Source organism: Rhamphochromis sp. 'chilingali' (assembly GCF_963969265.1).
Source record: "Rhamphochromis sp. 'chilingali' genome assembly, chromosome: 3".
NCBI classification, from domain to species: Eukaryota; Metazoa; Chordata; class Actinopteri; order Cichliformes; family Cichlidae; genus Rhamphochromis; species Rhamphochromis sp. 'chilingali'.
The window spans coordinates 20,379,258-20,403,993 of NC_137931.1; the positions used below are offsets into that span (position 1 = coordinate 20,379,258).

Consider the following 24,736-nt stretch of genomic DNA (forward strand, 5'->3'; position numbering starts at 1 on the left):
ATCTCGGTAATCAGCAGTCACGCCTGAGGCGGGCAGCTGCAGAACTGCAGAGCTCCAATTTAGGCGTCGGACATTAAAAACCATTAAAACCCAAGTGAATTTCCCACTTATTGATTTTTCTGGGGCAACAATTCAACTTCAGGAAGGAGGAACAACAGAAAAAAGAAAGAAAGAAAGCCAAAAGAAAAAGCAACAGCGGGTAATGTGCTGCGAAATGTTCTTGTTTTTATTTCCAGAAAAGAAAAAAAGCCATAAAAAACACACGTTTTGATCATTTTCACTTCAAACCTGCACAGTTATCTCACACTTTTTATTCTGCAGGTAATGCGCACACACACAAAATGATGAATCATGCATGTGTTGTTTCGGGTACCCCCCCCCCTTCCCCTCCCCTCCCTTCATTGAAACCAATATATTCATTAAGCACAAGGTCCCCCTATAGGTCACACACCGACTGTAATCCGTTTTCACGGTGAATATGTGGTGGCCCCACGGACGATGGAGGGGTGGGGGTGTGGGAGAGGTGCCACTCAGTGGGGGCAGAGTTGGAGCTGCGGTTCAAGTGTGTGTGTGTGTGTGTAAGAGAGAGAGTGAAAGAGGAGGAAAAAGGGGGTGGGGTGGGGGGATTATGGCGTGACTGCTTGGTTTACACCGTGGTAGCAAATTACACGTGACAACAATTCACCCGGAACCAGAACCACTCTGGACCCCGAGCAGCAACAGCAACGGGGGGCGAAGCAGCTTCGCTGGTCCTCGTCATGCTCAGGTTCCTTGTCTTCCTCCTACGACATCATCCTCATCAGGGTTTAAGGAAGGAGACGAGAAGAAACGATGGAAGTGATTAAAAAAATACAGAAAAACAAAAATAATGAGAGAGAGAGGACACTTCCTCTCCTTGCAGACAACAACAACAATAATAATAATAACAATAACACAGAGGAGGGGTTTCTATGCAAAAGTTTCTTTTGCAACCTCTGATGTTTTTGTTTTGTTTTTTTGGTGTGAGTGTTGGGGGGGGGCATGGGGTGGAGGTGGTGGAGGTGATGGGGAGGTTGAGGTGAGGTGGGGGTAAATCATCCAGTTCAGCCCCTTGATTGATGATTTAATTAGCCATACAGTGGCGAACTGCAGGGAGGACAGGACGCAAAATAATGCTTTATTTACATAACCAATCAGAGCACTGCAAAGGTGGAGCTTCCTCCCTCTCTCCCTCTCTCTCTCTCTCTCTCTTTCTCTCTCTCTCTCTCTCTGTGAGTGGTGCAGAGATGGTTGACTTCTGTAATAAATGCGGGATTCATCCTGTTAAGTGGCGTCCAGAAACACACACACAGACAGAGAGGGAAAAATCACTCGAACCATCCCGGAATATTCCTCTGATATTCCTGCGCGGGCTCGTGCGGCTGTGGCGGTGTGACATCACACTCACTTTATTCCAGTTGGGGTCTTTTTTTTATTTTTTTTTTAAATAAAAACAAACAAACAGAAAAAAATGTATTGATTTCCCCCCCTGCCTTCACACACGCGCCGAGGCTGCGCGGCAAGCATCGGGGGGAACAAACGGCGAGGACTCCTGCAAACCGGCAAACATGGGACTATTTTTTTTCGTGTTTTATTTTCAGTTTTTTAAGTTGGATAATGCGCCGAGTTTGCGCGCAGGTGCATTGATTTAAACACACCTCCAGAAACGAACCGCAAAAAAAAGAATAAAACTTGTTCCAAAAGGATCAAAAAATAAATATGAGGGGGAAAAAAATAAAAGAATTAAGACGAGCCGAAAACAAGAAAATGATCATTTCTAACATTTTTAACTAAAAAACGAAAACATTTTTTCAGAACCCAAAAACTAATAAAATTGAGGAAAAGCTGCGTTTTCACCAAATTTACATATTTACAGCGTAAATAAAAACCGAACATCCGCCAATCTTTTGCAGCCAATTACAAAATAATAATAATAATAATAATTAAATACAGAACACATGTAACTGCCCCCCCCCCAGCTCCAGCATCCCTCTCCTGTTTCTGCGACTTAAACCACATTACTCCTAACAACAGGCACACATTTCCACGAGCGAACACATATAAAAATGAATCATCCTTATGAGTTTTTTTTCCTTTTGCCCCCCCTCCCCCAACCACCACCACCTCACCTCCTCCACCTATCTTCTCTCTGCAACACAAACACTCAGAAGACAGGGGTTAAAAAAAGAAGTACACTCACTGTCGCCTGGTTCTTACTCCGTGTCGAAGCCCGACATAGTTGGTTTCACGCTCCAAAAAAATAAGAAGAAGAAAAAAGGGAAAAAAAGAAGACGAAGAAGAAGAGAGAGAGGGAGGGAGGGTAGAGAGAGAGAGAGAGAGAGGGGGGGGGGGAACTTGAGCCCAGAAAGATGCTCACGTTTGGCTCTCCTCAATTATCCCCTCCCGTGAAGATAGGTGGCGTGCGTTTCAGGGGGCTTCTCCTCTCTCTGTGTGTTTGCACGGCAAAGAAAAGGAGGTGGAAAGGGAAAAAAAAATGTCATTAGAAGAGGCGTAACACGTCAGTCCCTACCCAGGTTTGTTTCCTGGAGTGGGTGTAAGACATCAGTTGTAAACCTGCCCTAGCAGGAATAGCGGTCCCTCCCTCCTCCCAACTATTTCTAAGGCTTTTATTTCTAAGGCTTTATCAACACCGGTGGAACAGGACCCGCTCACCGCCGCCAAGCTCCCGCTATCAGCCCGTCCTCGCAGCTCCTCTTCCCCGCAAAAAGAAGCCTCTGGACCCTCCTTTAAAAAAAAAAGCAAAAAAAAAAAAAAAGAACAAAACAACAAAAAGAAAAACCCAAAAGAGAAAAAACAGAGCCGAGCAGGTATGTGCATCCTTACTTTTCTATCATTTCCACTCTTTTTTTCTTTTATATTCCTCCTCTCTCGCGCTCTCTCTCTTTCTCTCTCTCTCTGTCGCTCTCGCGCTGTCGCTCGCTGTCTCGCGGACAAATTGTGTCGGATATTACAACTTCCACGCGCTCGCGCCAGAGTTTGGGAGCTCCGAAACTTCGACTTACCTGCGCAGGTGGAGAAAGGTGCGCTTGGGTTTAAAAAAATTATTTATTTTATTTTCTTTAAAGGAAAAAAAATCCATCCGCTTTTTACATTTTTCCCACACACACACGCAGACACACGCCTCCCTGCGCTCTGCTCGCCGTCTCCCTCCGCGGTGTCCTGTAGAGGCGTCCTGCGGGGTTGTGACAGTCGGGGAGAAGCTGCTTTTTGTCGGGCGTCTGTCGCCGCACAGCCCCGGAGACCCGGAGAAAAAAAAGGCGATTCCGTACGGGTGTCTTTGTTTTTTTTATTCATTTATTTATTTCCTCTCGTTCTGGATCTTATTTGAACCATTTCTCCCACTCGCTCGCTCACTCAGCTCTCCACTCCAATACCCACTTTTCCCAGTAACGGCGATTTGCGCTGATAGATTCGCAGGCGAAACGCGCAATTTGGCTCTAATCGCTTCTTCTACTTTTATGTTTATGCGCCATTTGTGCCTTAAAGCTTTCTTTCCTCTCTCCTCTTTCTTCTTCTTCTTCTTTTGGCACATTTGAACAATTATCTCTCTCTTCCCCCCCCCCCCCCCCCCCCCCCCCCCGTCCATCTGTTATTTATTAGCAGAGTTTGGATTCACTTTATTAAACCTGAAAGAGCAATTTTTGCTCAAGTGTTTATCGGGTGTTGCGTGACTTTTAAATCCCAGGGAAAGCCCTCCGTTTTTAAAAGAACAGAGTGACTGAAATGTGAGTTTGTTCTCCCTAAAAAAGCGCAAAAAACTAGAAAATGATTGTTTTGAAGTTTAATTAAAAGAAGTGGATTTTTTTTTAAATATTTTGCTTACAACGGAGAGGAGGAGGTAGAGAGCGGGCTGTGAAACTTTCCTGATTTTAAATAAGAAGAATTCCGCTTCTCGTCCTCAGCCCTGATCTCTGAGCCGATCAGCTGAAAATCTAAATTAGACGGACACGGATCTCCCCCCCACCCTCCACCTCACCGCTCCTCTCCTCTCCTTCCTTTCCCCTATTTCTCCCATTTTTTCTTTCCTCCTCTCTCTCTTTGAAACGATCTGTCCCTCCGATCCAACACGCATTTTCAGCTTCTCGTCCGGGGCGCAAGTGGATGTGGATCACTCTCACACCCCTCCTCCTCCTCCTTCTACTACTTCACCACCACCACCACTACCTCCTCCTTCCCTTCACCCCAACTCACATTGTTGGTGCTGGTGTGTGTGTCTGTGTGTGTTTTCAGATCTCAAGCTGAAATCAAGGAATCGAGTCCATGCGAGCTGCCATCTGATCCCACACACACACTTATCAATGAAGCAGGAGATCATGGCGGATGGCCCCAGGTGTAAGAGGCGAAAACAAGCCAACCCGAGACGGAAAAACGGTAAGAGAAAAGATGACGGGACGCAAAGCTGCTGCTGTTGTTGTTGTGGTGTTAGTGATGGTGGTGGTTGTGTGTGTGTGTGTGTGTGTAGTGTAGAGGTGGTGGTATCTTTGGATGTAAGCCCGCTTTCAAGGCTTCTCGCTGCGGTTCAGGGGTGTGTGTGTGTGTGTGTGTGAGAGAGAGAGAGAGAGAGTCCGCGTTCATTCGGGCTTAAAAAATAAATTATTATGACTATTTACTTTATTTAGTCTTTACGCGTGGATGTAAAGAGAGCGTTACCCCGGGAGAGAAAGTGTGCGTAAATGCGTCCTAGGATTCAGTTTCTCTGTCCTTTTTTTATTTTATTTTATTTTTTTTTAGTTATTTATAATTTGAAATAATAGCGGCTTTTAATTGTGGTGAAGCGAGGGGGAGGGTGGAGGGGGTGAAGATTGTCAGGAGGCTTGTGTTGAAAAAAACAAAACAAAAGAAAAGTCCAAAAATGTTAAATAGTGAGAATAAACTTGTGGATGTTGGAAAGTTTGGCGGTTGCCGGCTGCTTTCTCTTTGGGGAAAAAAAGAGAAAAGACAAGAAAAATCGGCCATGGGGGAGGACTGAGTGTCTGCCTGAGTGTAGCGGTCACTGGCTGTGGAGGAAAAAAAGTCCAGTCTTGTGACTTTGAGTTTTTAATCCACGCGCTGGCACTCCGTGACCACCACACACAAAAACACACACACACTTTCCCCCTCTATTTCTATAATAAATCCACGCTAATGGGCCTTTATATTCTTTCTTTTTCATTAGTATTTTTCGAAGTCTTTGAACGCCTCACTGTCGCTGCTTTTCCGGGACATATCTCACAGGAGGTGGCACTTGGCTTCTCTGGTTCACTTTTTTCCTTTTTTGAATTTTTTTTAAACGATTAAAACAACAACAACAACAACAACAACTTTATTTTCCTATCAGTAAGTGAAGGCAGCACGAGAGGCTTGTATAAATAGGGTGACATGTCCGATAAATGCTGGACATTAATTGGGTCTGGACTGGGGAGCGCTGGAGGTGGAGATTTGTTGCTTTTCTTCCTCCATTTGACTGCACCACACTTTTCCCCACAAGAGGCAAATCTGCAGTGACATTTCCTGGCCCCCGTTATTCCTGATTATTCCATACAGGCTCAGAGAGAGAGTGTGTGTGTGTGTGTGGAAGTGTGTGTGATTCAGCAGGTTTTTATTTGCAGTTTTTAATTTTAAAAGAAAGGAAAGACAGAGAGAGAGAGAAAACTGTGCCCCCACAGGTTATTTATCTAGATCAGATTTCACTTATTGATCCCGCACAATCGATGGCAGACAAGCATTTTGTTCCACGCTTAAAGAGCCTCACAACAGTGCAGGAGATCTCTCACGTTCTGGATCTGCGGCAAGATGGAATAACAAGGACGGAAGAGATGTGATGGTGTGTGTGTGTGTGTGTGTGTGTGTGTGTGCATTTTAGCCTTGGCCACCTGTTTTGGTTAAAAAGGAAATAAAAATAATAATAATAATAATAGGAGCACAAATATCATTTTCACACCCTTAAACCTGACGGAGCTCTGGCACGGCTGCAGGGAGATTATTTTTATCCGTTGTAGGGAAAGCATGCAGCGTATTCCCGTCTTCTTCTTCTTCTTCTTTCCTTATTTTAAAAGAAAGTACATTTATTAAAAAAAAAAAGTCAAACAAGCCCTCTCTGATGACACCCCCCCCCTACTATTCCCTTCTTCCTCCTCACTCCTCAACCCCTCACCCCCCCCAACCCCCCCAACCCCCCTCCTCTGGGAATTCAGAGGCTTATTGAGGCTTGGCCACTCTCTCCTCTCTGTCCTCTTCCTGCCCGGGCTCGGGTCGCTCGGAGGGGATGGCGGTTTGTTTACGGCTCGGCTGCCACACTTAAAAACAAAACACAGATTTAAAAATGAAGAAGAAGAAGAAGGAGGAATGCTAAATATTCCAGCAGATGGATGTCGAGTTAGGCGCAGTAACTGGCAAATCAGATGAATGTACACAAATGCGATATACGTTGAATTAGAGCTGGTGTCTCTGAGGCGGCGGTGCGCTAATTCTAATTTGTGTGCCACCTGTTTTGTTATGTTTTTTTTTTACTATTTTTTTAAAAATAGAAATAACACACACACACACACCCCTTCCTCCTCCTCCTCCTCTTCTTCGGTGGAGCGCTTTCTTGGAGCCCCTCTTTGACATTCTCCTCCAGATGACTGTTGGCCTTCAGGGTTGGAGTTGCTGCGCTCGCTCTCACGTCATGTGGTATTTAACAGCGCAGTTCGCCACTTATCCCTCTCCCAAAAAAAACCCGCCTCTCTTGCAGATTTCCGAGGAAAATATTTTTTATGAAAAAGCGCAGAAATGACATTTTTTTATTCTCACACGACTGTTAGAACCACCGCAGAGAGAGGGAGAAGAGAGAGAGAGGGTCTCTTCTTCCTGCTGTGAAACTCGATCTCAGCAGCGTGAAGCGTTTGAGAGTTTGGCCTTCGCCAGGTGTTGCTTGTCACATCCAGCTGTGACAGCACACACACTCACACACACACACACACACACGGACACACACACACACAGACATACACACACCTGTCCTTATTTTCTTATTACTCAACCAGCATCAAAAACAAAAAAGAAACCACGAAAAGCTCGACTCTGTTTTTGCAGTTTGGACTCCCTGCACGAGGAGAGGAGGAAGGAGGAAACACACATGTTGCAGATGTTGCAGGTGCTTTTCCCATCCTGCTTTCTTTTTTCCTTTTCTTTTTTTCTTTTTCGGTGATTCTTCGCCCTCCAAAATACTCCTATTACATAATCCGAAGCAGTCCGAATCCTGCTCTCTATCTATTGCTGACTCTTTCTCCTCAGTTGTGCGAATGTTGTCACATATTTATGAGTAAAATGGAGGAAGAAACCATCTTTTTATTCTTCTTCTATTCTGCTTGTTTTTTTTAAAGTTGTGTTTGGAGCATCTGCAGTCAAAAATTTAGGGGGGTGAGGGCGACTAAGCAAAAAGAGAAGGAAGAGGTTGGGGGTGAGGAGGAGGAGGTTTCACGGGGCGCTCGCGGACAATTGATTGTCAGCGGTAATGTGTTTCATTTACATGTTTATACCGTCAATAGTGGCGAACAAGGGGGGGGGCTGGGGGTGTCCACGGCACGCCATTCACTGCTGCCATTCCCATACGGGCTGGCGATTGTTGTGCACCAGCAGACAGAGCAGGAGAAGAAAGAAAGAAAGGACAGAGAGAAAGAGTTCAGCTGTGCGTTATTTTCTTTAAGTGAAATGATGACATCAGGCAGGGACGACTCCTCCGAGCCTCCTGCCTGTCACTGCACTGCTTCGGCATCGAGAGGCCCGATATTCCTCCTGCACGGAGCTAAATATATCTGTGAATGAGATTGCTGTGGAGGGAGGAAAAGCAAAAACATAAACAAAAATATATTCAAAGGAAAATAGAAAAGGAGGGACTTTTTATTCCTTATAAAATTCCTGTGATTGGGATTTATTTCGGAGATGCGGTGTGATGTCTGCTCCTCTTAGCGTGTGCTTTCCACCAGGAATTAAATCAGGAATGTTGCTCGGGCTGCAGCACATGCACGTTTTTTTTCTTCGACTTCTTCCTCTTTTTTTTCATGCTTTGATAAGGCAGATAAAAGCAAATAGCATGGCTTGTGGCTGTACCCCCCCCCCCCCCCCCCCCCCCAACACACACACACATATTTTTAAAAAAGGAGGAGAGGTAGAAGCTAATGATCATCTCACCTTCATCCTAAACGCAGGACAGCAAACTTTCATCAATTCCCTCCTCCACCTTCTTTTAATTTTTATTATTATATCCCCCCCCCCCCCCCCCCCACACACACACACACACACACACACACACACACTCACAGACACACACACACACGCACCACACACCCCAGGGGAAAAAAGGCATTTTTTTTACACTTCTTTTCTTAAAAAAACCAAAAAAACTCCTTCCTCCTCTTCTTCCTCCTTCCTCCTCGACCGCCCTGCCTACTTGTGTGGAGATATTTTTTCCGCCTGGCGGCCAGAGAACACACACTCGCAGAGGCACGGCGAGCCCGGACCCCCTGACACCGCGGGTCTTTGGAATGCCTTAGGTACGATTTCACTTTCGCTCACATCAATGCTGACCTGAATGCCTTTCATATCTGATCCGCCGCGTCTCTCCTGGTAAACATCCCCCCGGGGGGAGGAGGAGGGAGGGAGGAAGAGGAGAGTAGAGAGGGGTGGGGGGGAACAAAGAAAAGGAGCTCCTCTTCTCCTCCTTCTTCTTCTCCTTCTTCTTCTCCTCCTTCTTCTCCCTCTTAATCACAATTCAGCCCCTTTCGCCGCCAGCAGCAGGGCTCGCACATTTGCATTCAGCATCAGGAAGAAAAAAAAGGGCCTGAGATGAAAAGGGGGGCGAGAGAGAGAGAGAGAGAGGAGAGAAAAAAGGGAGACGAGGAAAGGGGGGAAAACTAGAGGTGGGTGGGTGGTGGGAGAGAAATAACTAGGGTGTTTGTGGTTGTTTGTTGGTTGTCCCCTGGTTACAAGCCTTTTATAGCCTCCCTTACTCCATTGCAAGGGTCCCCGGGCCCCTCCTGACAGACAGATAGTGTTACGAGATGCCCACACTATTCGTGGCCACTCACACTTAAGAAGAAGGAGGAGAAGAAGAGAGAGGTATAAAAAAAAGAAAAAGATCCTGGCTGCGACCGATTGGATTGTGCACAAAGAAGGAGATAAGAGTCGGGAGCAGGTGTCTGCACGATGCGCTTTTTTTCCCTCTGCTTCTTCTTCCTCTGTTTGGCACCAACTTCTCGGCAACTTTGCACGTGAATTCAAATAAATAAATAAAATAGTAGCCGCAGTCTTTAATTATTTATCTGTTATCGTCGGATTGCCAGAGCTGTAAAGTGTTGGATGGATGGAGAGGCGGGGGTATCATGTGATCTGGATTTCAGTTTTCCTTTCATCCCTTCCTCACCCACAACTTTCCTCTCTTTATTTTTTTTCTTTCCTCTTTCTTTTCGGTTAAGAAGAAGGATTATCGGTACACCTTCCCTCCCTCCCTACTGGCCCAAGCTGCGCAGGATTTAGGCAGATTTACTTCAGCAAACACCTTTGGACACTGGGGCTTGTTGGTGGTGGTGGTGGATTGGGGGGGGGGGGGGGTGAGAGAGAGAGAGGAATACGAGTCTGTTTGCAAAAGGGGCCTTTTGTTCGGAGAGGTTCTGGATAATGCCTTACCAGGCAGCCACGATATTAACCCGTGCGTTGGAGAAAACAGGGGTGGAGGGGTTAATGCTTTGCATGAGAGCGCTGTGACCATCCCTGCCGCCGCCTCCTCCTCTCTTGTTTTCTGGGTTTAGTTAAATAAAATTCCCATAATTTTGAAAAAATTCGACTCACATATATATATTTTTTTTCATGCAGAATGTATTTGGGCTGATGCACACTCACACAAACACGAAGCAACTGCCAAGAACGATGAAAGCGAGAGCGGTGGCCGGGATCCGTTGCCTGACTAACACCGAGGCATGAATCAGCCAATAGTGAGCCAACTCTGCCCCTCTCTGACTTGCCTTTATGCTTTTAAACCCACTTGCAATGACACGTCAGACCAAAGAAAAGCAACTCTTTAAAAAAAAAAACTTTTTACTGTATCTGTTCCCTGAACCGCCGGTAAGGGTCGAGCTCGGTTTGCTTGGACTCTGGCAGTTTGTGGTGGTGTAAAGGCGGCGGCAGCAGTAAAGATGGAGCAAAGGTGACAGACTTCAAGGTGTTTGTGGCAGCCGGCTTGTCCCCTCCTTCCTTATTATTTTTTTTTATTCCACCACCACCATCCCTGAATTTGACAGCTCCTATCAACTCCCCCTCCACCCTCCCCCTCCTCCTCGCTCTAAAAGTTGCACTCAGATGTCTTTCTCCTGCTTCCCTGACTTTATTTCATGCCTCCATGCGTGTTTTCTTCCACCTCTTGTTTTTTCTCTCTCATTTTTTGGGGGGGACATAAAAAAAAAAAAGCAAACACAGAAATTGAAACTTCACTGGTCCGGCAAATAATTGCATGCATTTGGACTTTTCATTTACACTCTTTACCCTAAGCCCAGGCATGTTTTATGCATCGCGTAGGAAAGATGGTAGGAGGAGGGAGGGAAAAAACATGCATTTTCTCATTTTTTTCCCTTAAAAAAAATATCATGCCTCATTTGAGTCTTTCTCAAGTGAAGATGCAAAGTCTTTATTTGGCCCATCCGTTCCATCTCGTTCCTGCTGTTTGCACTTATTCAGTCGTTGCATTTTCTACGCCTGTGATTTTTCTGTTTTTTCTTTTTTTAAAAATGCTTTTCGACATTCTTTCCACGACTTTTTTCCCATTTGCGAGGGAGTCTGGGCGCGACAGGCGACAGGTTGCTGAGCAGGTGTAAACTAACGTTCAGATTTCATAATTACACAGGAAGGAGGGGGGGGGGGGTGCGAGGAGAGGCAAAAAACAGAAAAAAAAGAAGACGAAGAGAAAGAAAGAAAGAAAGGAGAGACAACTTAAAAAACACTGACTTCCTTTTTTCTAACAGCGCCGTCTGTGTGCACGGCAACTCTTCTAAAATGTCCCGTTTCTCTGCACATTCATCACGACTACTGCGGCTCAGAGTCCCCCCCCACACACACACCACAAATATCGATCATAATGGGGGGGAGGCGAGGCGTCAGCTCCGATTATGAAGCGCTTTTAACAAACAAGATTGAGTCTTAATAGAGCAACAAAGAATCAAATATAGATTTAATCAAAAGAGCAAACACCTCACAGCTGCTTTGAGCTCGTGTGCTAGCACGCGTGCGTGACTTATCGCTGCTGCTGTCAAGTGTAAAGCAGGGCACAGCTTCATGAAATAATCTATTAAAATAATTTTTTCCCCATTTCTTCTTCTTCTCTCCCCGTTTTTTTTATTTGGCGGCAGCTGCTTCAGAGATGACACCTTTGTGCAAACAAGTGTTGAAAGGAGCCTCCAGTTTTTCTGCTCTGATGTCGGCGCTGCTGATCTGCAAGCGCCTGCTCGCTGCCACATGTACACACACTCTCTCACACACACACACATTTAGTAGGAAACACACACACACATACTCTTTGATGTATGTTTGATTGTCGGGTGGAAGAGCTCTTCTGGCAAGGTCACGGCCGCGTGGAACAATCAATAACAGATCGGCAGATTAAGGCACGGTGACATCTGGAAATCTAGGTCCCTTTTTCCGCGCTCGCCTTCGTGCTTCCATCCCACCTTTAATTCTGGATAATAGAACATGCTATTTGATCAGGGGGCTCGCTTTCTTACCATAGTTTATTATTCAGAAGGTGTCCCGCTTCTCTGCCACCTAAGTGCGCCCCTCTTGTTACCTTTTCCTCTTTTTTCTTTCCTTCTAACGAGGACTTGCTGTCCGCTTCTCTTTGTGCTCCGGTCTCCCCCCCTCCCAGCTCCAATCCCGTCTTGCGTGGAAGTAAATTCAGATGTGTTATCTCAATTTAATTGCACCAGATTGCCAAGTGAGATTAGGACAAAATTAGGTCATTTTGCGGTTGCACAAATTTCACTCACTTTCATCTCGCTGTTGATCAAGCACCTTCTTAACCGGAGGTTGCAGCGCAAAGAGGGAGATGGTCAGAAATTGCCCCGACCTCCTTGTTATTCAGACGTTCATTTAACCTTTTGGCACGAAGGAGAGCTGGAACACGGACAGGGAGCGCACCCTCCCCACCCCTTTTAAATGTCATCTGTGGTGCAGGCAGTGGACTCTGAGAGGTGAATCCACGTGTTAATGGGTTCTGACTGGAGAGGGAGCCCCCTCCCCTGAACGCCTCATGTCCCGTCGCTGTCAAACACGAATGTCAAACAAACACCTCCTCAGGTAGAGGGGGGATAATCACACCGACAGGCCTGTCCTCAGCCTTTCTGACACGCAGGAAGAACAGGATGGGGGGGTCTGCAACAGAAAAAAGCTTTTTCTGGCAAGAGCGCAGGTCAAGGTTTTTCGGCAAGGTGGTCTGGCAAAGAGTTCGTGGGTTTGAGTGTAAAATACATGACGGTAAATTAAGGATTTTTGGAGCTGGAGGCTTAGGTTTGACAGGGTCGAGCTTTTTGTGGTTGTGGTTGCAGTTTTGGTTTTCAGGAGTCAGAGCACGATTCTGGTTTTGGATTGGAAAAAGCTCTGAGGCTGAATTATTATCGACCTTTAGAAGTCATGATGAGGTGATAAACCCAAGGTTTGTGTGGTTGTAGCTGCTGCTTGCTTTTGAGGTCTTGAGAAATCCGATGAGACCTTTTGGCTATGGCATGCTGTTCACGCTGGATTGTTGGGACGAAAGGGTATTTCCTGACCTAGAAACCTTGCGGGAGACAACTTAGATCTGGTCCGATATGAAGACTCGAGTTCATACTTGGCCTTGTGACTCAGTCTAAGACACAGCCTGGTCTTTGGTTGAGTCAACATTTTATCGCTTGATAGCCTGGGGATGTTTTTGTACATCGCTGAGGGTTTATTCTTTGGGGTTTTCAAAAATCTTACGAATTCCGTAGGGGGTAGCTATCAAGTCAAGGGTTCACCTCTTCTCTTCTGTGTTTTCCCTTCTCATTTTTGGTTGGAAAACCTTCAGGTTAGACTTGTGTTGCACTATCAAGTCATTAGATCGGTGCCTAAACTCTAAACATGAACAACCAGGGGGAATCTAACTCTCCTTTTTGCTCCTCGCCCCACCTTTGTGTCGCCCAACCAGTCCATTTCCCCTTACCTCTACTTCCATCCATCCCAGTCAGTCATCTAATCAGTCAGCCGTCTCTAATTACTTCTCCCCCACCCAAGGGAAGCTACTTCCTTATCGCCTGGCCGTCTTGCTCCGGCATTCCTGAGATAAATTCTCCACCACTTTGTTATTCTTACTACTTAGGGGTATTGGAATTAGCATGGCCATCAAAGCAGACCTTGTACTCTGCCTTTTTTCTCACACACCCCCTCACGACCTTATCTGTGGTCATACATTACAGTCGGGCATGGGGGGGAGGCGTGCCCACAGGCCGCAGAGGTGAATAACGGACAGAGGTATCGAGCCGACTTCAAAGACGTGTGGGATGATGAAGCGATGCAAATGTGCAGCTTGTGGCCTTTGTAGCCATGCAGGTACTCGAGGGCTGCGTGGTAAAGGATTAGTCAAATTGCACTCGGCGGTCCAGGTATTGCATGTGTCCTTTCATATTTCCATGTTTGTATTTATAGAAAACGGCACACTAAAGGGCTTCCTGCGCTGCCAGAAAGCTGTCATTTACGCACCGAGCCAGTTTCACAACCTCACCAGCTCCTTCATACCTGTTAAAACCTCCACTTGGCAATCTCAAGCATCCTGGGGTAAATAATCAGTGCTCCATTCATCCCCACAAACCCCACTTTCTTTTTTTTTTGCTACCGCTTCTTTTTTTTTTTTGCAGATGTACGGGTTCGCCCTCGCTTCCTTCCTTCCTTCCGCTCCTCGCCGTATGTTACCCAACATGGTTTATACCTCAACAGCAAGCAGACGCCGCCTTATAAACTGGCAATCACAGTATCCCTAATGTTATTACTTTTCATAATTAGTTACAGCAACACTCATTCCACGACTGGCGGAAAGGAGTATTCCTTAGTAATTAAGGTAATGAAATATTCATTTATGCTACCTTTTCAGCGGTCTCACAAATGAGCCAGCCATGCTTAATGTCCGCCCTGCCTCTGATTTTATTATGATGGCAGACTGGCACATCTGCAATTAGTACTCGCGCTGACAGTTAGCGTTTCAGTTAGCGGCACTAAGCAGAGGGAGGCGAGGTGAGGTAGCGAAGGGTGGGTTGGGTGCACCCCGGTGCGATTACACGCCCCTCTGCCACCCTACCTACCCCCCCTCCACAGCTTGCAGCCTTTACTCCACTTGTCTTTTTTTCTTTTGCCCCCCTTTTCTGCTTTTTTCCTGTTACCTTTTTCTCCTCCCCGACGGAGAGGTTACCTTTTCCCAACGGTGCAAAATTGACTTGACATAACTGTTCATCAGTTTAAGTCCTCCCCGCTGCTGTCACCGCCACCACCGCCGCCCTCTCTCTCCCCTAGCTCACCCCAAGGTAGTTTGCATCAAATCAGGCCCAGTCAAGCTTCAAGTGGAAATTGGCAGGCCAGAACCTGACAGTGGAGGAGAAAACGAAGGAAGGGAGGGAGGAAAGAAGCAGGCAAATCACGGCACACAAGGAGAGACCTGAACTACATCCAAGATGGTGATCGGGAGGTCAAGCTTTGGGGTTAAGTGCTAATAAGTCAGCTCGGAATCAAATCTTATTAGCGAGAATATAGCTAACAGTTTGGATATTTACTGGGCCAGATTGCCACATTTCTTCTTGCTTGGAACCACTGACACGAGCAGTTTTCCCACCGGCTCGGAGCCACGACGTAGTGAAAAACATAAATTTTAAGGAAAGTATGAATATTAATTACCAGCTGGGAGAAAAAGGAAGTCAGAGGAGTTTTTATTTTGCATATTTTTAAAGGGGTAGTGGCCATCTTCTTAAAGAGGGGCCACAAACATGCATCCATATTTGCATATTTTTGGACACATGTATTTATACGCCACCCATCTGTGCATGCTCACTGGCACGCAGGTGCACATGTTTTCCCCTCCTCCTGATCCTCGCTGTGGCCCGCAGTGGGACATTTAGTGATGAAACTTTTAGCGACTCTTTGCATTTGCTCCAGTTCTGTCGCAGCCATGTCACACGAAGCTCAAACCCCTCCTCGCCTCCCTCCTCACAGCTGCTATATATTCTTATTAAGCGAGAGAGGTGAGTGCTCTTTTTCTCTTTTCTTGTTGTTTTTTTCTTGCCCCTTTAATGGCCTCTGAGGATTTTTGACGCTCCTTCTTCACTCTTGCGTCGCCCCATCACACCTTCTCCCTCTTTATCTTCATCTACTTGCGTCATCTTTGCTCCTTCCTCGCCACTTTCTCCTTTTCTCCCACCTTCTATCTTAATCTCCCCCCCCGCCTCCCTAGCCTAACCCTCATATTTTCGCCCTTTCTCTCATTCCCATTCCCTGCCTCCCTGTCCTCGGCTTTGCATGTGCCTCCGATGGGCTGATGGGCTGTTGCGACAGGGCAGCATTGAGGTAAAACGGTGTGACGGCAGAGTTTTGTTAAGCCGAGAACAAAGGCCTCGGAGATGCCGGGGCCAAGCCATTGTCGTCCCCCCCCCCCCCCCCCCCCTTACCCCCCCGTCCCCATATTGGCCTTGCCACAGTTTTGCAAGATTTAATGCTCTGTTTACCTCCAGCCAATCACCACTAATATTCAAAGAGGAGCTTCTTCCTTTAAGATAGATCCCTCAAAAAGGAGAAAGAACTGCGGGTTTGCTTGTAGAGGAGTGTAACGCAGGGTATTCATCGAAAATCATAAAAGGAAGTTGTATTCAAATCAAACTGTCAACCTCGGGCCTGCAGTTGTACGGAAGTAGTGGCATGCTCCTTATATACATCTCAAACTTCCTGCGAATCCCATAAATCTTTAAAATAACACCAAATGCTTTTTGCAAACAGCGAGACTGACGGTGACTGTGAGAGAGATAGGGAACAAGTGTATGTGTGTGTGTCACACAGAGGGAACGAGTGTGTGTGTGTGTGTGTGTCTGGTCCGTTGGAGTTACCCTGCATGGTCTTTGGGCAAACTGAAAGCAGTGCTCAGTGGGATTAGAGAATGAGTGTTGCTGGGGGTGGCGGAGGGTGGGTGGAAGGGGGGGCAGAACACAAGAGGATTCTGGGAGGGTTTTTTTTCCCCTGTGCTATAGCAGCAATCTGCTAAAGAGAGAAAACAACTGCTTCCTAAAGGGCGCGTACAAAAAAAAACCTAGATCCTGATCGCTCCTGATAGCAAATCATTTCCCAAAAATGTAACCTGGGAAGCTGGGAGTTTTAAAGAAAGGTGCTTAATTTGCACGGAGTGCATAAATAAATAAATCTACAAGTTAAAATACAAAAATATATATATAAATTTATCACATTTTTCCTCTAGCAGGTCTCTGTCTTCTGTCTACACCTGCATCACTCTACAGGAAAAAGTGTTTATCTACCTTTGATGAGAGGGCGTACTCATTAATGGCTTCCCTGGCTGGCGGATGTAGATAGCAGACAGAAAATAGTTCCTGCATGCTAAAAGCTACTGCTCACACAATGTTTGTGGATTTTTTGAATAACCTGGTCATGAAAAGCTACTTTCAGCTGCTTCCTCCTCTTTGATCCGGCTTCTGACACAACCCTGAAAGGATTAGTGTCTCCTGCTGGAATCAAACCAGTGACCTCATGAAGGACCAGGTCCTTCATGAGGTCCTTTTAGTGCCATTTTACTCAAATTAATCACTCCGAAACTGTGCAACTCACACCAGAAACACCTGCAACACCTAAATTTGACCTTTGTGGCTCAGAGTAAAAAAGTCGCACCTCCAAGCTTACACAAGCATTTTAAGGATTTACTCCGCAACGTGGCGCGTTTGCTTTATTTATTTATTTTCGCTTCAAGTGACTCGGACATTAAAATCAAAGTTTCCGAGAACAAGGGGCCGTAAACGCAGTCGAAAGCGCCGTCATCGAACCCAATGATATTTTCACGAGCGCATAAAGATTATGAGTCCATTTTGGTCGCACCCCATCTGTGCTTTCATTTGCGACTATATGCCGAGCAGTTAAAGGGGGGAGGCAGAGTTAAGACGCGCCGGTGACTTTCACTCGGTTAGATAGTTTGTTAAGGTCAAACGAGATGGTTTAATCCACACGCCCTTCCTCCCTCTCCTCGAAAAGCCTTAAAACCTCGGGATGATTGACAAGCAAGGAAGTTGATGGCAGTTGTTCCGAGGTGGTGGTGGTGGGGAAGAAAGTAAATAAGACACTTCCTGCCAAATCCTCCCCATACTGCGGCAGCGATTAACGAGTTAACTAAATGAAACAATTTGTCAACAGACGAGTCTATCCAAACCCCCTTTTTTTCCACTGCTGGTTTTTGCCTTTTTTTGCCCCCCCGCCTCCCTCCCCGCAAAACAATTACAAAATTACAGTAGATAAAAACTGAACGTCGCTCCGTATTTATGCAATCAACATAACGAAGAAACAAAACAATTTAATGTGGAAAAATCATCATTCATCTGCATTATAATTGCTTCTCTTTCACATCTACGGGGATGGTTAATTAAAATTGTGATTAAATGCGCCTGCACTGCCTAAGATGTCTTCCCCCTAAACAGGTGCTACAGAATTTAAAAGTAAAGAGAGAAAGCTAATTAGCATTGGAAATTGAGAAATTGCCTGCAAGAATCGGTGTTAATTTCAGTCACTGATGAGGTAATTTATAAAGGGGGAGCACCAAGGAGAGGCTGAGATTGCAACATGGACTCCCCCACCCCACTGCACCTCACCCCAACCCCTCCATCCACATAACTGGCTTCCCAGCATGCAGGTGAAGCTGTTTGCAAAACATCGAAGCCGCTTGGTATTCTGTCTTAGTTACCGCCGCTTTAGGAGTAAAGGCAAACACATATTTTCTTTCCAAGAGGTTAAAAAAGGGAGTCAGGAGAATCGTTTCCAAGCAGTAAGATAAGAGGGGGGTTGAGGAAGTAGGAAGGAGAGGTTGCATCCTAAATCTGCCTAGAAGTTTTTTGGTTGTAGCAGCGCTCAAATGGTGGTTGTAAATCTTTCAATCCAAGTCAGGGAAAACACGACATCGAAGCTGCGGTGCTGTGGGTTTTTTTTCCCCGCTCGGGCTTTGTTGGCCGACGTCCTTCGTCCCACTCAGAGTTTCCAGAAACTTCACAGATACCGCTGATCTCGAGTTCTCGTTGTACGCTCTCCACCCCTCCCAACACTAGTAATTACCTGTCATTGTCCATCATTATAGTTGGCCTTGGAGAAATGTCAGGCCTGGAACGAGACCGAGCCAAGCTGTTCCAGCGTGTTCTGAACTTGGCCGCAACCGGGTCACATCTCCCGTTTCTGAACTCGCCCCGTTGACCTATCTGTCTCATTTATCTGCTTTATCTGTCTCTCTTGAAACGTGTCAGAGTTTGCATAAGTTTATATGCTTCTGTCAGTGGCTCTTCTTTGACAAAGACAGGCCTTGCTCCCGAATAAAAAAAAATTCTTCTTTGATGCTTGACCTTTTCTGATTTGTCACCAGCAGTGGTTTTTGGAGCAAAAAAAACTTCAGTGGCATCAGCAGCTAAAGTTTTCACAGAAATTGCCGTTTTTGAACCGAGAAAGGGGGTTGGACAGGTGGGAGGAAGGGGTGAGCTAGCAGGCCGGAGATCATTAGGCTTCCACAGCAGTGGAGCTGAAGCATCAGCCAGCGCAAGGTTTAAAGAAAAAAAAAACTAGGAAAGCCAATTTGCTGAGACATACTCTGTCGACCTTTCATCATAACTGGGGCCTTTTTCTTTTAGATTAAGTCCAGTGAGCAGAACCCAGCCGCCTGTCAGCCCGTTAAGCCCCCCTCCTCCTCTTCCTCCTCTTCACTTTTTAACAATCGCCTCTCTCACTCAGCCTCAAAGCTCCCCTAACTTTCCACAGCTGCTATGTGACAAATCATCTACTTTATACCCCTCTTACCCCCTGCTTTTGACACCAGAGATGCTTGTTGCAGCATCCACTGGAGTTCTCTCATCCTAAAACATGAGGTGTCTAGTGTTAAAGCCTCACAGTGGTTGTAATTTGTTCAAACATACTGAAAATGTCAGGATGAATTTGTGGGGGAATATTTATGTATATAATTCAGAACAGTGATTCCAAAGCATGGACACCAGTATTCCTCATGGACTCATGGAGTATGTGGACAGATTGGTTTTAATTACAAGAACTGACTGGTCCTGAACAAGTTTAAGCTGTAATATAACAGACCTGCAACAGAAACAGACTAAATGCATATGTGATTAAAGTTAAAAATAATGATGATACTTGAAATAGCTCTGTACAAGTATGGCTATAATTGTTAGTTAATAGTAATGAAAACTTTTTGCTAGAAATATGGAAAAGCCATTGTAATTGTTATGTAACAGTTTAGATCAGCTAATAAAATTGTAAACTATAGATACTCAATAAACTATTAGTTAAAATGGTATATAAAATATTGGATTTACTGGCTAAAAGTGGAAATGGATTGCTAAAACTTCAGATTAACACACTGAAATCGGTCAAACTAGCTATCAGTATTGCTATTGTTAGCTAACAATGTAAATAAACGAACAAAATTGTTAAAATGATAGCAGGTGAATAGTTAGCAAAACCTTTTACTTTAAACTAACTTGGTCCTAAACTGATAATAGCTAAAAATATATGGATGAACAAGATTGCTCCTAAGTTGAAATACCTCAAAGTAAAATGAAATGTTGGTAATTATTAGTTAAAAATTTAGCTAACAGTTGAAGTTAGCTAAAGCTACAAATTAGCATTTTTTAGTTAGGTAGAAATATAGCTAAAGGAACATATCAAAGTATGTATCATGTATTAGAGCTAAAATTGGTCGGTAAACATAATATATAGCAGTTAAATGGATTAGGCTTTGAAGTCAGTAAGCGATTTTCCTAAACATAAGTGCTAAATGATGCTACATAAAAGTAGTCCAGATAAATTTTCAAATTAGTTTCTGAATATCTGACAGGCCTCTGACGTTACATCTCGTGAAATAAAGTTGGGCACCGCTCATTTAGAAGCCGTTTTGACCTTTTCCATGTGGTGCACTGGGCAAAAAAATTATCCTAGGTTTGATATTTTCAAGCCTTTGAGGCAGCTTTATGGTGAAACAAAGAAAAGGAAAAGCTGGAGTACATGTCTTACAAGTATATTCCAAAACAGGAATAAGAACGTGAAGGAATTTGCTGAAACTGTTCCATGGACATCACCCATAGCAGAACTTCTTCATGATTATTTTATGACCCCCCCCCCCCCCCCCCCCACCTCTCCTTCCTCTACATCCTTGTCCATCTTCTTCCTCGTCTTCCTTTCCCCCCCCCCTCTTTGAGTCACTTCGCTGAACAGGTCAGGCAGTAAGTGACAAGGTATTTCGTCGTTTTGTGAACCTTTGCCAGACTGATTGTTCAGTGCAAGTGTAGTGTAACTGAGCCGCTTGTAGCTTGCTGGAGTGTGGAAAATAAGATCGAGGACTGATTTTTTTTCTTTCTCCCACTACCTCCCTCCTTTCTCCCTCCCTCTCTGTCTCCGTCTTGGTTTTACAACAATGTAAGATAGTAAAATAGATATCCAGTGGCTCAGTGAGCGCTCGCTCCCGTGCTCCGACGTTGCTGTCGCTCTTCATACATTTCCGTTCCACCTGACAGCCCACTGTATTGCTCCAACATTTACACTTGCACCGGTTTGACCCGTGACCACTTGTAGTTGCCTATTATGCTATTACCGGCCAGGCGGTAGCCATACTGACTCCTCTGTTTTCACCGGGGTTAGGCATGAGAGCCGTCCCTGTAGTGTCAGAACGGGTCAGAAACTGTTGTCAACATGTTTCTGCACCAATGAGAAGGGGCCAAATTCCACTTGTGTTTCTTGTTCCCTGAAACCAGTTTGTTTTATGGACTACATGAGGAAATCCCTGTAGATACACTTGTAAGAGTAAAAAAAATCCACTTTCATTGAGTATTATTTAATAAGGATCTTTGATTTAAGGGATATTCTTTAACTTTGTGAGGTCTTTTCCATGGTTTCAATCCATCTAGCCTCTTTGTGAAAAAATACTTGTATAATCTTACAGCTTCCAAGTTTATGCATCATTTGTTTCAAGATAACCTGTGCTATCAGAATATATGTACTATAGCAATGTCACGTGAATGTATAGAAAGTTTTGTGTCTATAAAGAAAAAAGAAAAAAAATTGATTTCTACAAGTTCCTAGCTCATGGCGCTAGGTTAAAGGGGTTGATTTCTCGAGGAAAGATCCTTAAATATTCTCACTATACTGGTGCTCTTTTGCTTTTTCATCCTCTCATGTGCTAAAACATGATTTGCAAGGCTCACTTTTGCTGCTGCTACTCTTATAGGTGACCATCTCGAGTAATAAATCCCCAATCCTTGGCTGAGTTAGTGTCTCGCCTTCATAACCAGCTACTCAGTGCCACAAAAGAGTATTTATCTTACAGGCGATGGGGTAAACCTCCTGTGTGTAGTACTGCAAACTCTCTGTTTATTGCTCGAGGCGCAGTTGAAAGAAGAAGGTGTATCAGTGTGTATTATCAAAGAAAATCATCCTGTAGCTTGTAACTGTCTTCCTTTGTGATTAACGTTTTAAAGAAGATCTGAAGCGGCCATTTTTTCCCTCCCTTCAGCTGAAAATGAAATTTATGCTTTTATATGGCTTTTAACGGAGGATAGGATGTGATGTTAGTGTTGATGTAGTGGTGGCAGAATTGCAGTTTATAAAAGGGGTGAAAGGGATTTTCTACAACTTCAAAAACAAGCCAGAGGAGGAACAAGAGGAAAAGCCTCCCTAAAACCCCTCCGGGAGAGACTCACACAACGACACCAGGGGGGAGAAAACAATCGCTAATATTAGGAGGAGAGGTGGCAGGGGGGGAAGGAGGTGAAGACACTCTCTCACACACACACACAAAAAAAAGAAAACCTAGAGTTTGTTTATGTGCACATAATGCGAGTCTGTGCGCCCGGTGAAGCGCCGCAAATGGGAGAAGTATGCGTGGGTTTCTCAGGTAACAGGATTACGTGGGCACATAATTGATCCATTTGGGGGAAAAATGACAGGGCTCTAAAGAGGCCTCGGCTTTGGAAATGGAGTTTATGAAACAGGCATTCGTAAATTCAAAGGAATCAATATGTCAATTTTATTACATCTCCGGGCCAGATGGGCATTAAAGGCACAGCTCATCCCTCTGCTTCTCAACCTCTCTCTCTCTGTTCTGTCATCTCATTCGCGGGGTCTCTTTATCTCTGTCTTTCTTTCTCTTTTTTTTCATTTTCTGCTGCTTCTTTCGCTCTCCGATTCCTCCCGTTGTTTTCTTTTTTTTCTTACTATCTGCAAATGTTTGACAAAGGTTTATTGCCTCCCTCCTCTCCCCTCAGCGTTTTACTGTTTCTTTGTCAGCCTCACTGTGTTAGTTGGACTAAGCCGACCAATTCTGAACACATTTACAAAAGGAAGGCAGCCACCCTAATGTTTTCAGGTCATTCATGGGAAGCCCTCCTTACAAACAGGAAAACAGCCATTTTCCCCTTTATTATCACATTTATTGTTGGCAAAACTATACATTGAATAGTGGTTGTGCTTGACTCAAAATAGCAGGAAAAAAATGGATTAATCTACCGCCAGGTTGAGAGCTAACAAATTTGGGGTAATATTTCGGTTTGGTTGCATTTTAACCACATGCTAAACAAACCTTGTTTCACAAACTAGAATATGTTACCTCTCAGATTAAAATCTGGCCTTGCAAGTTTCCGTCTGGGTAGGTCAACCGGGTGCAGATTCCATATAAAGAGATCTTTTAGAGATGGCATAATTAAACTGGTGATTTTTATTGTTTGTTGCAAATAAAGGGTTTTGAGCTTTGTTGTGTTCGAGCCAAAGGTTTCTTTAAGGTGTTCTGTAAACTAGTCTCACTTAGGTTCATTCAGTGAGGGCTGTCGTCAATTGGCCTTGATTCTGAAATGATCAATAAAAGTATATTTACATCTTAAAACTGTCCAGAAACTAAGAGCTGTTACATTTAGAGGTTTGATTGACCTAACAAGTGTTTTTGGGGTTATTTCTGGGGTATTTTGGTGACTGGATAAATCTGCTGAAGTTACAGGGCTGGCTAATTTTACTACTTTAACGCGCAGGCTAAGCTAGACTCCTGTACTGGAGTTCTAGGGTAAAAAACAATGCAAATCTAATCTCTAACATGCTGCCAACAACCTGGTGGAGGTTAAAGATACCTGCTAATTAGCTGACGATGCTTTCTGGCTTATGTCATGGATGCAAAAAGAGGGCAGGCAGTCTCCACAACACATTTTATAAGTTTTTTTTTCCCATTTCCATTTGGGTATGTCAAAGATATCATACAAGATATAAACATTACTTGGACAAGGAAAAAGATTATGGTCAGGGTTAGGGTTAAAGTTTCACGTTACAAAGGAAAAGACAAAAAATGCTTTAGTTAAATGTAACTGTTCATGACAATACGAAAAGCTATTGTGTAGGCAGGTTCCAACCCCTTTAATATCCACTTGGTTCGTGATGAACTACTTAGGGGTAGGGTTATGTTGTTACCTTCCAAATGAAGTCTCTTCATTTGGAAGATAAAAAGCAAGGTAATGACGTGTTACTCATACGTCATTTCATGATACCAGACTGATGTGCAGGCAAGTTTTTAAAAGTTTACAGGTTCCAAACTCATTATTGGTTTTGCTCATCCTTCGAATGTATGACACAAGTCTCCCGCCCCCTCTCGCTGTCTTCTTATCGTCTCACTTCTGTCGGTCGTCCCTCTTGTTATCTTTCTGTCTCTTCCTCCCTAATTCCTTAACTCTCTCTCTCGTGATCTTTTGCTACATTATCAAGGTCTCCCTCTCTCGCCGATTCTCTTTCTGTGAGTCGAAGATCCTCAGTGCCCATTTTGTGGGCCAGATTTTGTATGCCTCCATACATGCGTGTGGAAGAGGAAGCTGAATGCAAGCATGTGGGTCTCCGAGGTATCAAATAACCCTGCCCAGGCAAATGCATCAGCTGAAATATGCTCATCAATGCAGCTGTTGACTCAACACTATTATTCTCAGGAAAAAAATCTGCGAGAACAATAAACAGTTTTAAAGCTTGGCCAATAGTCGAGCTCTTAAAAGGCAAAAAAGAAAAGGATAGAGAGTGGGTGGGTGGGTTGGGGAGGGGGCAGATTAAGCATTCTGCATTTCCCCCGCTAAAATATTCACATTTCATTTAAATACAACAGCATACCAGGCAAGATTTAATTACCATCCAGCGCTATAATGCAAATGAATAATGCAGCAAAGACTGATGCAAACGGATAGAAATATAAGACTTCTGCGCTCAATAGGGGAATGTGAGCGAGAGACAGAGAGAGAAGGAAAAAGTGGGGGGAAAGGAAAGGGAAAAGGTTAAAAATGCCTCTTGATGCTCACTACTTAGCTGGATTTGAAAGGGAGAAGGAGATTGACAGGAAGGAGGAGAGGAGAAGAGGAGGAAGAGGAGTTAGGGAGGCAGCAGCAGCAGCAGCACAATTACAAGGCCCAGCTTCCCTGGCGTTTGCCAGGAT

General features: G+C 44.7%; 1 protein-coding gene and 1 long non-coding RNA gene across 6 annotated transcripts in view; one reads left to right on the forward strand and one right to left on the reverse strand.

The window, feature by feature from the left end:
- Nucleotides 1-212: 212 nt before the first annotated feature.
- LOC308393418 lies at nt 213-2,829 on the reverse strand. Its single transcript, XR_013970975.1, has 3 exons — nt 2,692-2,829; nt 2,219-2,465; nt 213-795 (listed from the first exon to the last, which is right to left on the reverse strand). It is a non-coding gene; the product is annotated as an uncharacterized lncRNA (long non-coding RNA).
- zeb2b (zinc finger E-box binding homeobox 2b) overlaps nt 2,500-24,736 on the forward strand; it is a 100,505-nt gene continuing 78,268 nt past the window's right edge. For 2 of the 5 annotated variants that reach the window (XM_080877168.1, XM_080877170.1), the window contains exons 1-3: nt 2,500-2,846; nt 4,270-4,410; nt 13,702-13,830. In XM_080877168.1, the coding sequence (XP_080733294.1) occupies nt 4,338-4,410; nt 13,702-13,830 (202 nt within the window). In that variant the 5' untranslated portion in view covers nt 2,500-2,846; nt 4,270-4,337. The other 3 variants (XM_080877169.1, XM_080877171.1, XM_080877172.1) reach the window with 3 other exon arrangements.